We start from the raw sequence: 14,407 nt of genomic DNA on the forward strand, positions 1-14,407 counted from the left end.
CTTCCTTTTTCTTTCTCCAGTGCTTCTACTGAAGGATTATTGAATCGCCAATGCATTTCATGTAATTTCATGAAAGAACAATGTACATATTTTGATGCCAGTTTTAGTCCCATGAATCAACATTTCTTATTATTCTGTGAAGGTAAGATAATACATGAATTCTGATATAATATTTTTTATTCATTGTATTTGATCAATATCTGTTGGTATTGGCAATTATTATTCTAGATGATTTCATAATCTTAATTTGTAAATTTTTGTTAATAGGATATTCATTATATATACATTCACTGAGATACAATTTTTTACATATTTCATATAGAAATAAAAACTGAGACTAAGTCAATAAACATGCACACATAATTAATAAGTGCTATTTGAACATGAGCAACTCTCAAAGGTGAATAAATATATTTATATCAACAAAGCCATGCCACAATCATAAACTAATTTACCTAGTCTTTAGGAAAAGTAATAGTCTAGTCTTCTTGTTAAAACAATGCCTTAGTTGTTAAGAGATTTAGGATCTATGGAAATTTAGGACCTATGGAAATTGAATTCCCCTGCTTCAACGTTCTTCAATTCTGAGCAATTATATTCACCATTATCACCCTTTCTATCTTGTAACAATATGCATAGTCTTACATGTTTATACAGTATTTCTACAATATAGTCATAGAAATCATTTTCCATTTAATATGATACTGTATTTTCCAGAGATTAAATGGAACTCATGTGTCCTCTTATCATATGAGGAGTTGAGTGCTACTACTGCAGCTGATACATTAAGCTGTCCTTTTTTAAGACATAATGAGAGTATACCAAGACTTACTTTTTAACATTGTTTTTCTCTTGATATATGAAATGAAGTAATCAAAAAAGAAGTTCTTGTTTAGGCCGGGCGCGGTGGCTCAAGCCTGTAATCCCAGCACTTTGGGAGGCCGAGACGGGCGGATCATGAGGTCAGGAGATCGAGACCATCCTGGCTAACCCGGTGAAACTCCGTCTCTACTAAAAAATACGAAAAAAAAAACTAGCCGGGCGAGGTGGCGGGCGCCTGTAGTCCCAGCTACTCGGGAGGCTGAGGCAGGAGAATGGCGTGAACCCGGGAGGCGGAGCTTGCAGTGAGCTGAGATCCGGCCACTGCACTCCAGCCTGGGCGACAGAGCGAGACTCCGTCTCAAAAAAAAAAAAAAAAAAAAAAAAAAAAAAGAAGTTCTTGTTTAATGACATCAGGAAAAAAAAAAACACATTAGTTTTAGATGGGATTCCTTGGAGAAGTGAAGTTTCAAGATAACTTTTTACAGTAAGAAATTAGCTAGTATATTTTAAGTATTTGGATACTTACGGAGATTAACATATTTTTTAATTAATGTAAAATTACTCCCAATTTTGAAACTTTTCTTGTGGATGAACTATTTCCAATATGCATACATTCTTTCTTTTTTGGCTGAGTGGCAAATAGAATTTGATCTTGGACCAGTGGATGAGGGGTGAAAGGGTCGTGGATTAGCTTTCTGAACATCAGTGGCTAGTCTATAAAAGACTAGAGATAAAGAGAAAGCTTGTAGAATTGGCTAAAAACATAGAAATATAGATCATTTGGGGGAAGAGGGAATCTTAATCTCTGCAAATAGTTTCCTTCTTATATATTCTTACCTTTCTGAATATAATGCTTATAAATAGGAACGAAAACTAGTTATCTGGTTTCTGTTTTGCTATGTTTTAACCACGAAGTGCTTCCATTTGGGGGAAAAAAAAACTATTATGTAAACTTTCTAATGATTATTACTTAGACGTCTTTAAAAATATTTATACACATATTTTTAAATTCCAGGTCCAAGGGTCCCAGTGGTCAGCCTACATAGTACGGACAACCCAGCAAGTGAGTACACAAGAAGACAATTAAGAATAGTTACGGTTGGCATTAGTCTTAGACATTGTATTATCTATTCTGAGTCATATACTCTATAAATCCTTCCTCAAAAAATCCCCAGCATGAGGAAAGCTGTGTGTATACCATCAACTTGACCTTATGTATGTAAGAAAGGCAGTAAAGCAAGCGATGTGAGCCATGTTACAGGCGGGAGGTGAATCTTATATGCCCAAAATAGGATATCTACTACCTAAATCAAATAGAGTTATTGATGAAACAGGTACATTTTAGCTTACTGGCCTCTTAATGTTCTGGTTCATTCTTGCCTGGGCCTCACCTAAGTTGTTCCTCCAGAATAATCTTTTGAAGACATTTTGGAAAACTATGAAAAATATTTTATATATTTTCTATCCTGTTTGTTCCAGATATCCAGGTTCTTCTAGTTTTATATATGCACTTTTTCATTTATGCATTTATTCATTTGTATATTTGTTAAGTGATCACCTACTTTTGTCAAGTGATGTGACAGAGTCTGAGGGTCCATTGGAAGGGTCTCGTGTTCAAGAACTTACAGTAAAGTAGATAAATAAATGCATGGTTGGGCTTATCTTAAAAATGAATAACCAGACTTCATCCTTTCTTCCTTTCTCTTTCCTTTCTTCCATGTTTGTATCCTTCTTTCATTTTTTAAGTTTTATTTAATCAATGCTTCTATTCTGTGATTATTTCACGTAAGCTACTATAATCTAATAATGGCTCATATTTATTGACTCATTTAAAATTCTGAACACCTCTGAGATAGTTAATTTGATTACCCCTTTTTACAAGTGAGAAAAATTAGTCTCAAAGAGGTTAAGGATTAATAACTTGGCCAGAGTCATACTAATAAATGGCAGAACCACGAATCAAATGAGACAGTCTGACTCGAGAATAGGGTTTGTAATTCAGTACAATATAATAGCTACTTTTTCTATTGTGCTTTTGCCTCTTGCATTGCATACTCTTATTTAAGTAGGAGTCAGTTAGGTGCCTTGACTTAGAAGACATACAAGTAAAAATGTGTAAGGTTGAATGACAAATATCATTTTGAGAAAACAGATCAAGACCAATTATATTCTTCAAATAATGTCATATGGACACTTATGCATGCACTAGGCAATAAGAAATTTCTAAGTTTGTGTTGGGTTTTTGTGTGGCTGGAAGATGGTTTAGCACACATTTTAGTTTCTATTTATTTCATTATTTCCATCTTCAGTGTAAACTTAAAGAGGTTATGTTAAGCAAATCAAATCTATTCAATATTAACTCTAACAGCAACAATAATGATCATAGACAGTATGGTTGATAAAATGGAAAGAAAGTTGAATCTCATAGATAGAACAATCAGTGTATAAAATAAGTCTATCACATGCTTTTTGTGGGATCCAAGATGGTGTATTAACATCTCATAGAGTCAGTGTCCTCCAAGGCAAATAAACAAATGTGTTTGCAGTGGAAATGAGTAATATTCATGATATATAGGACACACTTAATCAATAACTATTTGTGTTACACTGTATATTCTGCCTTTAACAAAGGATAATTAAAAATTTTTCCAATCTGATTTTAATTTGATTTTATCCTATTGTTACAAGGCAATGTCTTTTCTAATAACTTCTGCTTCAAATTACAAAACATTTCTGTCTTAGGGAAACCACGTTATTTTCCTGTTCAGAAGCCAATCACGATTGTCTCAAGGTCAACAAAAACAAAAAAGGCTATGAATAGTGGTCAAGTGCTTAATTTTCTTTTCAAAGGATAATTACTTAGGGAGATAAAATTTATAGTCAATGGCAAGTAAGTCTTTGGGTTAATGAAAGCGAATATACCAAAAATAAATCATAACTCATTTTGGGGCCACATGAAGTAGAATAATGCATGGGGAGAAATTTTTAAAAAAGAAAAAGGAACATATTTAACAAGCGTGGAAAATCTTTAAACCCACTAGTTATCAAAGAAATGCAGAAGAAACTACTGCCATGTAATTTTTCCTAACAAATTAATAACATTAAACATTTGTATTACTAACAAAGATAGAATGTAGTAGAAGTGTTAATTATAACATATTAAAAATAATAGTCAAGACTTAATTATTTTTATTTCTTTTCTTTTTTTTTTTTTTTTTTTTTAGACAGAGTTTTGCTCTTGTTGCCCAGGCTGGAGTGCAATGGTGCAATCTCAGCTCACTGTAAACTCCGCCTTCCAGGTTCAAGCAATTTTCCTGCCTCAGCCCTCCAAGTAGCTGGGATTGCAGGCATGTACCACCACGCCCAGCTAATTTTTGTTTTTAGTAAAGACTGGATTTCCCTATGTTGGTCAGTCTGGTCTGGAACTCGCAACCTCAGGTGATCTGCCAGCCTCAGTTTCCCAAAGTGCTGAGAGTATAGCCATGAGCCACCATGCCTAGCAAAAACTTAATTCTTTTATATCTTTTTTTCATTTTTGTAGTTTATACTGAGAAAATAATTCTAAATGGAGAATATTATGACAAAGCTATTGAAAATAGAAAAAGACATTATAAATAACAAATAATGGGAGTTTGTAAATAAATTTTAATAGAATATGACGCAGTGCCCTGAGCATCTTCCATTTGTTTTTCCAGAACCACTTTTAACTCTCAATTCTCTTCAATGTTCTCTGGCCTGGAAGTACTTTCTACAGATGACTTAGGTTCTGTTGCCCCATGACTTCCAACTGGATTCCACCAAAGGAAATCTTGTAGGCAACTGGAAAGAGGGAGAAAACTGCTCTGGGTTGTTTATTCCACCAGCCCTGTTCCTGCGGAGTCACCACAGGTTTGCTGTGACCTTTGGCTGAAGGGAATCTTCACCCTTGACCTTCAGGCCCAGCCACTGTGTTCTTGAAGTTTTCTTTTTTCACTGTGTTTCTGCCGGGATTTGGTATCGGAATCATACCAAATGATTGAGTTGGAATTAAAAATCATACCAAAAGAATGAGTTGGGGGGAATCCCTTCTCCTTGATTTTTTAGATTAGCTTCAGTAGGATTAGTTGCAGCTCTTCTTTATACATTTTATAGAATTTAAATATGAATCCATCTCGTTCCAGCCTTTTTCTAGTTGCTAGGCTTTTTATTACTGATTTAATTTCATAACTCATTATTGGTCTGTTCAGGTTTCCAGTTTCTCCCTGGTCCATTCTTGAGAGGGTGTGTATGTCCAGGAATTTATCAACTTCTTGTAGGTTTTTTAGTCTGTGGGCATAGAGGCACTCATAATAGTCTCTGAAGGTTTTTTGTATTTCCATGGGGTCAGTGCTAATGTCCCATTTGTCATTTCTGATTGTGTTTATTTGAATTTTCTCTCTTTTTTATTAGGCTGTCTAGCAGTCTATTAATTGTATTTATACTTTTGAAGAATCAACTTTTGATTTTGTTGATCTTTTGTATGCTTTTTCACATATTCATTTCATTCAGTTCAGCTCTGATTTTTTTTTTCTCCTGTACCTTTGGATTTGAATTGGTTTGCTCTTGTTTTTCTAGTTTCTCTGTGTGAATATTCACCATTTTTAAAGCATTTAAAATTAAATGCTTAGGATAGCTTCTTTGAGAATATACTAATGTTTAAATAATCAGAGTTTCTTTACATTTTAAACATGTAAAAAACCTCTTAGAACATCTAGTCTTCCAGATATATATTATAGGGGAAGATATTTACTTACAAAAGAGGTAGTTTGATGTGCCTGAGATTACACACACACAGCATTGTCCAATGGGAGAAACATAAAATTAAATGGCTATAACAGTCTGTGATTATTTCTCTAGTAAAAGTGTACACAGTTCAGGGCAAGAGAAAGTCAATGCGAAGACATTTTCAGAAAAACAAATGTGTATATACAAACATAAGAACGCATAAAAATGTTCACATTTGCAAGATAAACATTGTTCATCACAGCTGGAACAAAACATTTACTAAAAAAGCAAAAATATATGAGGCCAGAGGGACAGACTGGAATTGGATTGTAACTCTTATTTTTTTCTAAGTAGTTTGGATTCAATCATATTGGTTCAATGATAAACCTTTGACATTTTAATTTTTTTTTTTTTTAATTCTGGCTGTGGAGTAACTGGAAATAGACTTGATCCCCTTGTTTCCCTTAAGAAAAAATAAGAATAATAATACAGAAAACTGGACAAAATATACAAATCAACTGTTTCCAGACATTTGACAATAGCCAGCATGGGTCTCAGATCCCCCCTGAAAGAAGGAAATAAGTAAAATTAGTGTTGTAAGTTCTCTAGCTTTCTTGTTAACAGCAATTTCTGAACTCCAGTGCAATAAGGAATAAACTAATCATAATACAATGATATCCCTGAGTTGAGGAGACAGAAAATGATATTCAGGTAGATTGAGGCTTATGGAGTGTTGACGAATTGTATGGAATTTTATGGAATTGAGGCTTATGGAACGATGGAACTGGAAATGAAGAAGCCACATGGAGAAAGACATCTGCATAGGGCTGGAAGAGGGATCACCCTGAATCGGAAGTGGGATCACCCTGAATCAGCTGCTGAAAATACCTAGCTGAGTATGCATAGGAAGATGCTTCATGAGTGTGGGCAATGCCGGAGCTTACAGAGTGGTGGGATATGCTCACCTTTTAATCAGCAGTGTAGTGGAACATTTAGAAGAGATCCCAGAAGTGTTCTGCCTTTTGTAGTGCTAAACTAGCCATAGAGCAAAGGTCATTCAAATACACACTAAAAAGATTTCTTTAAAAGTCTTCAAACGGTCAACCTGCTTACAACATATGCCAGAACAAAGTCCAACAATTGTTAAAAGATTACAACAAAACCCAGGCTTTCAAAATGTAAATGCCACAATGGTCAGTATCTAATAAAAAATTACTAGCTTTGTGAAGAAAGTGGAAAATATGACTCATAAATAGGAGAAAGATTAGTGAATAGAAACAGACTCAGAAATGACAGGGATGATGGAAATCACTGACAAATACAGTAAATTAGCTGTTACAAATAAATAAAGCTATCAAGAAAAGAATTAATGTAGAGAGAAAACAAAGAGAATATATTTTTATGAAAGAACTTTGTGAATTTAAAATAAAATATTTGAAATATAAACTTCACTGGAAAATACTAAAAACAGATTAGAGGCCACAGAGGAAAAGATCAGTGTACTTGAAACAATATCAGTAGAAAATTTCTTGACACAAAAAGGAAAAGAAAGACAAAGGAAGAACATAAATTAACTGTAGGCCAATATCTACATCTCTCATTTTTGTAATTAGAGTCAGAATGGGGCAAGGAGACTTGCAAAAAATATTTGATGTAATAATGGCCAATAATTTTCTAAATCTGATGAAAAAGTTCAAAAAAGTTCAACATGAAGAAAACAAGATAAATGTCAATAAAACCACACTAGTGCACATCATGAGCAAATTATACAAAACCAATGATAAAGAAAAAATTTTTAATCATCAGAAATTAAAAGACACATTACATCCACATATCACATACGTAGTAAAAACAAATGACTACAGACATCTCATCAGAAAAAAGCAAACCAAAAGACAATAGACCAAAATACTGTAAATGCTTATGGAAAACAAAACTGAACTAAACAAAAATCCTTAATAGAAAAACAAACCTAGAAGATATTTCTCACTTAAAAATGAAGACAAAAAGAAAGTTTCAAGAAGTGAGAATGTTCTGTCATCAAACTTTCACTTCTAAATAATACATTGATCAATAAAAAATAAATAATTAGAAACTATTTTGAGCCAAAGAAAAATAAAAATACATCAGATCCCAATTTAGGGGTAACTACAACTGTGATTAGAAAGAAATGTATGACTCTAACTTATTGAATAAAAATAAAAACACCTCAGATCCCAATTTAGGGGTTACTACAGTTGTGATTAGAAAGAAATTTATGATTCTAACTTATTGCATTAAAAGGAAAGGTTTAAAATCGATAATCTCCTCTTTCACCTTTAGAAACTAGAAAAACATGAGCAAATTAAAACAAAGTTGAAAGAAGGAGATAAAAATGGGTAAGAAGGAAATAAATGATATTGAAAATAGACTAGCAATAGAGAAAATGTATAAAACCAAAAGGTGCTTCCCTGACAAGATCAATAAAGTTGGCAAAATTCTAGCCAGAGACATGAAGAAAAAGAGAAAAATGTAATGCCATTAATAAAAGAGATGATGTCCATACAAATGCTATAGATATTAGAATGACAATAATGGAACATTATAAGTAATTTTATGCCAGTAAATTTGACATCTTAGATGAAATGGAAAAATTCCTTAAAAGACACAAATTGCTAAACATTCACATGAGAAGAAATACAATATATAAATATGCAATTAACGTTCTCCTCACAAAGAAAACTCCAGTTTCAGCTAGCTTTACTGGTGCATTTTATGCAACATTGAATAAATTAACACCAAGCTTACACAAACTCTTTTTTAAAATATAAGGCAAGTATCGACCGGATTCCAAATCCAGACATATATATTAGGAGGACAAAAAAACAAATTTTCTCATGAATTTAGACGCAAAACACCTTAACTAAATAATAGCAAGTCAAACCTAGCAATTATAGAAGTTATGATAATTTATTATGGCCATATTGGATTTACCCATAGATTCTATGTTTGCTGTAACCTTCAACAAACAATATAATTCACCATATTACACTGACACGTCAAAGGATTTAGAAAAAAATTGAAAATTTTGGCCAACAATAATAATAATCAATCAATAGTAATTCCTAATCAAGATAAGATAGAAAGAAATTCCTGAACTTCATGAATGGTATCTGTAAAAATACTACAGCTGACATCGTGCTTAATGGTGAAAGAATGATGCTTCTCCCTGAGAACTGGGAAAGTCAACAATGTTTGTTCTCACTCCTTCTGTGCAACATTGTAGTAGAGGACTTAGCCAGTAAAATGGGTAAGACAAAGAAATATATGCAATAAAACTGTGTTTTTGCAGAAGACATGCTATGTACAAAACAAAAGACAAGGAAACAAAAAATTGTGGAATATACACACCTATAAACTATTGAAAACAAGTGAATTTATCATGGTTACAGCTGTAGGCCAATACACAAAATTCAACTATTTCATCAACGAAAATGCAAGATTTGAGTATTTTTAAAATGCTGTTTAAAGTAAGGTCAAAGTATCCATGGAGTATCTACGAATAAATCTAATAAAAATAAATACCTCCTCTATAAATCTATATAATACTGCTGGGAGAAATTAAAGACTCAAATTCCCACAGAGACAGACATATATGTGTGTATATATATACACACACACATATATACACATCGATATATATGTATACAATATATAAACATATGCAGACATATATGTGAGTGTATATATATTTGTGGATTAGAAGGCTCACTATTTTTATGATATAAAGTCTCTCCAAATAGACCTACAAATTTAATACAATGCATGTACATCAAAATTCGAGCAAGTATTGATGTCCACTTCATGTTTTATCAAATTTTTTGATGTTTCATTTTTGATATTTCTCTATTACTGTATTTTCAAGGTCATTACTCTTCTGCAGTGCCTAATATTTTATTAATCTCACTCAGTATATTTTTCATCTTAGGTCATATAATTTTCATGTATTTCAGATTCTGCAGTTTTTAGTTTTAGAAATACATAATATGTTCATACTCTTTCTACCTTATTAAACACCTGAACTGCAGTCCAGGTGTCCTCATCCTGTGTTTCTGTATGCCTTTTAATTGGTATAGGTACCTAGATATTGTGAATCTCAACTCATTTGGTGTTAGATAATCTTGTATTTTGCTAAAATATTCTTAAGCAGGTTAACAATATGATCAGATTTGCATTTTGAAAATGTAAATGATAAATTTAATAAAGAAGCAAATGAAAAAAAAATTTACTGGCATAATGAAGCTCACTTAGGAAACTGTTGTAGTAACTCAGAAGAGAAATGATGAGTTAATCAGCACAGTGCCTGCCAAATGGTAACAACTGGATAATTTTTTGTTGTGTCACATTGATTCTTGTTTAATGCATAGGAGTTAGCTATTTACACTAGCCTTTTTGGTTTACAGAATATTTTATATTGGAAAGCAATTCTATGCTGAAGGAAGCTATCCTGAAGAAGAAAATAGTAAAGCCGGAAGTCAAAATCCTTCATATTGACGACTATGGTAAAGTTTTGTGCATGCTATGTTATTCAAGAACAACTTTCTCTGCGTCTTATAGTTTTACCTGTAAATGACTCTCCATCTTTAATATTTTGCTCTTTCTTTAAAAGAACTTCCTTTACAGTTGTCCCTTCCCAAAGATTTTATGGACCGAAACCAGTATGCTCTTCTGTTAATAATGTAAGTATTTTATTTGTTTTTGAAATAAAGGAATATAAAGATTTTCTATTTTTATGTCTCACAAGACAACATTTGATTCAATAAACAAGAGAAGTCCAAGTGTGTAGTTAACCAGGGCAGCTGTCTATTGTCTAAATTCCTCTAGAAGTCCATCACTAAATCATGTGTAAGAATGTGTAAGTTTTTTGAACTTCTTGCATCCCACATGGAGTTTGGTGCTACCACCAGGAATAGTGACACAGAATAGTTTGATTTCTGGGTGTCTGCTTAGTAATTACTCAAGTCCTGGGCTCTTTATCAACATTGAGGAACATGTAATTCCACTGCTAAAACAATGGGTTATGTTTGTATCACTCCTGTCAGCTTTTCCTCCTGGATACATGGCCTGCAGTAAGCTGCTCCCATGCTCAGAAAACTTGACTCAAGTTTTTTTTTTTTTAATCTTGAAATTGACTTTGAAATTAAATATCTTTATACATGTTGTAAGGCTATATCATGACTGTATAGTATTATGCACCGAGGCCCCTAATATCTAATACATAACTAACTTGATATTGATTTAGCATTGCATTCCTGAGAGTTATAAGTTATTTCCCTTATTAATATGCTCAGGTTGCATATTGATATAATAGTGTTTAAAATTGTCTAAAATTATATCTTTAGATATAATATTTGGAAATAGTAAATACGAAAATAATATTGCTTATTATGATCACTGAATATAGTGGATAAGTATTCAGTCTGTGGAATTGAATTTCCTGGGTTCAAATTCTAGTTTTGCCATTTCTTAGCTGTGTGTCCTAGGGCAAGTTCCTTAACCTATTACAAGGCTAAGTTTATCTAAACATAAAACAAGCATTACAATACAACGTGTGTTCTAAGACTGCCTTGCAGATGGGGTGAAATACAACATATAAAGTCCCTTAAACAGTGCCTAACACATATGATTCTTATAATTATTGGGGTTATCATTCTTTTTTGTATAGGTAGCATTTATTTTATTTAGGTATTTTAATATATACAAGCAATTTGTCCCTTTATTTTAACAATCCACATAATACAGAAATAATATAATATTTAATTTTCTCTCTGACTCCAGTGTTCATTTCTAATTCTAATTATTGAGCTTTTCATGTTTCTCATATCCAAACTTTTCTCCTTTCTCCGTAAGAGCCAGAAAGTTCTGAAAGTTCTTAATGTCTCTCTAAGGAAGTTCTTATTTGATGTTTCTTAATTGCATTTTTTCTCGTCTTTTTTACCTGTTTTTTCCTACTCCATTTTAACTGTATGTATGATTTATTGAGGAAAAATGTTTAAGCCACTAAAACGAGACAAAAAGAAAACAAAAATCAACCCCATCTTCTATCTTAGTCACGTCTCCCTTTGGTAAAAGGAAATGCTCTTTTGATTCACTGAAAAATTTTCTCAAGAAAAGGGACATCCCTCAGGCACATCCTAGGCATCCCTCAGTATGTGATGACCTTCAAATTGGAAGATAAAAGAACTGACTGCCCTTGAAGCATGACATTTATGCAGACAAATGTGTAGATAATTATGCTGACTTGGTATCCACTTGCTCTAGGGCAGTGTCACACATAGGGAGAAAACCAAATAAGAGTTAACAGAATCTCTTTGTTTTCTGAAACAGATAAGCTAACTGGCTCATCTTGGCATCAGACTTGTATTTTGTTCTGGTTGATTTTTATTTTATAAGAGGAATATAAGGACCTACACAGGAAACCAATTTGAAGACTTGTCTTATTGTCAAGGCCTACTTGGGTCTTTTTTGAGAAGTAGGATTTTGGAGCAAAATGCTGGTTTTGGAGTCAGGTAGGACTGGGTTCAAATTGGAGCGCTGAGATTTAACAATACATTGCTGAATTTTTCTAATCTTCTCTTACCTTACAAATAAACTGGAGAAAATAACATGGGATAATATTTATATTTAAATATATTACCATAGTGTTTGTTAGAGCATAAACACTTGCAAATAGTCTTTAATAAATCATAAGCAGAATCATAATTATTATTAGGATGGTATAAAAATAGTTGCAGTTATTATATAAGTAGTTGCATTACTTATAAATGGCCAAAACTGCAATTGCTTCTGTGCCAAACTAATATGGAAATAGTATTTTAAAGTATTTAATTTGATTAATATAAATATTTAATGTGTAATTTAATACCCATAAAGTTGTTCAATAGACAGACACTACTAAAACAGATAAAATAGTGCAATCAGACCCATAGAATTTACTTTGCTACTTTTTTGGTTGATACAGGAGGAATGAAAATGAATATTAAATCATTTCTAGTTATTTCAGTATATATTGTTTATACTAAATATTAATTGACATTATCCACACTTTTGGATTTTAGAGGAAAATTATCGAAAAGCTTTGCAGAATGTGGCTTACAGAATCCAAAATGAGGATTTCTTTTTTAAAAAATTATACTTACAATATGATCTATTCTTTTAAATTGCATGATTATTTCTAAAATACTATCTTGGAAACATATAAGGGTCAGAATAGCAAAAGCAGAAAGTGTTTTTTAAGAATTTAGGAATCTGCTCATAATTTAAAGCCATATTTTTTCTCAAGCTTAAAAACTGTTTTCAGTGACACATTGGACACATTGACTGTCCCATTCTAAAAGTAATATTAATAATTTTTTCATAAATGAACAATTGGACAGACAGTGATGAATAATAGAGTGACTATTATTTAAATGAGTCTAAGAGTCATTCAGTGATTTTGGTGTCAGTACTTTATTGCTATTTTTGTGCCGTATATCTGGTAGCCAAAAGAGTATGAGCCATTTCTTGATCTGTAGAGATGGGTTTACATCCAAGGAATTATATAATGAATGCATGAGTTAGAGTCAAGTTGCAACAAGCACCCGAGGGGCTGAAAGAAAGATTGCCCTGGAGGAAAGTGGCCTCTGGCAATTTAGAAACCCAGTTCTTCTCAATCTTCATTATAGATCTGGAAAAGAAATGGTCCTCTGACCTCCCTTGCTTGGGTTTTGAAACTCAGACTTAATCTCATAACATTTAAAATGTAAGTGAATCAAACATCAATGTCAATGTCACGTTAAAAAGAGTATTTGGGATGGAGTACATACCGCATAAATATTTTTCCTGTATAATGTTTCTACTGTAATGGAAAATCTAAGAAACATTGGCACCACAGTTGGATCTCAGTGACCTGAGTTCACTGCGGTCTCTATGGAGTCATGATCCCCTTTTTCTGAACAACTCCTCCAATTCTCCCTTCAAGTGCCTACTTGTTTTACTCCTGCCTTTCTGTTTAACATTATAGGGAGCTCTTAAGGACTTGGAGTCCTTATTCATTTTTAAACTTATTCTAGACACATCTATATTCATTCCAGCTCTTATAACCTCATACCGTTCTTTTAAAATATTATTCTTATTTCCTACTCGTGTGTGTGTAATTTAATACCATACACATCTACCACGTTGCTTTTTACATATGAGAAGCCATGTTAATGGCTATGGGGAGATAACAAGATTGCAAGCATCTTAAAGTCTGTAATAGTTATTTGGGGTGTGTTCAGTCTATCTCCACAATGCCTAATACACAGAACTAACTGACTATCCTGTAATTACCAAATAGTGCCAAGACTGAAGGTGTTGTGGAAAATGGCCTGCAGTTGTAGACGTTCATTTGGTAAATAAATAAATATGAATCTAATATGTTTAGATGCTCGTAAAAGCAATCTAGAAAGTTGTATTGTTATTAAAAAAAAACAAGGGATTTTTGTTTTTGTTTTTATTTTCTGTCCCTCTGAAGAGGAGCAGCATCAACTGAGGAGTTTAGTTCAGTACCATGGGCCCGTCATCTCTTCCCATTTTCTACTTTTTCTTGCTCATGTTATATTGCCACACTCATTAAAGGTCTAATAAGGGAGGCAGTAAATGTTCAGCAAGTTATATTAACTTTCAGAATGCAACATATGCTCTCATGCTTCCATGACTTACTTTCCTTTCTCTGAATTCACCTTCCTTGAAATCCCAAGAAATTCATGGTCATCCATCAAATCTTATCTTCCTAGAGCTTTCTTCCATTCTCCTCCTCTGTCAGCCTATGGATCAGGTCATT

The 14,407-nt window shown here is 32.8% G+C and overlaps 1 protein-coding gene across 4 annotated transcripts in view; it reads left to right on the plus strand.

Annotated features, from left to right (window-relative positions):
* Nucleotides 1-14,407, plus strand: part of DPP10 (dipeptidyl peptidase like 10) — a 1,406,192-nt gene that overhangs the window by 1,350,788 nt on the left and 40,997 nt on the right. For all 4 annotated transcript variants that reach the window (XM_050751763.1, XM_050751761.1, XM_050751764.1 and 1 more), the window contains 4 exons: nt 21-142; nt 1,838-1,885; nt 10,008-10,106; nt 10,214-10,283. In XM_050751763.1, coding sequence (XP_050607720.1) covers nt 21-142; nt 1,838-1,885; nt 10,008-10,106; nt 10,214-10,283 — 339 coding nt within the window. The remainder of the gene's footprint in view (nt 1-20; nt 143-1,837; nt 1,886-10,007; nt 10,107-10,213; nt 10,284-14,407) is intronic.

This window comes from Macaca thibetana, chromosome 12 (assembly GCF_024542745.1).
Source record: "Macaca thibetana thibetana isolate TM-01 chromosome 12, ASM2454274v1, whole genome shotgun sequence".
NCBI classification, from domain to species: domain Eukaryota; kingdom Metazoa; phylum Chordata; class Mammalia; order Primates; family Cercopithecidae; genus Macaca; species Macaca thibetana.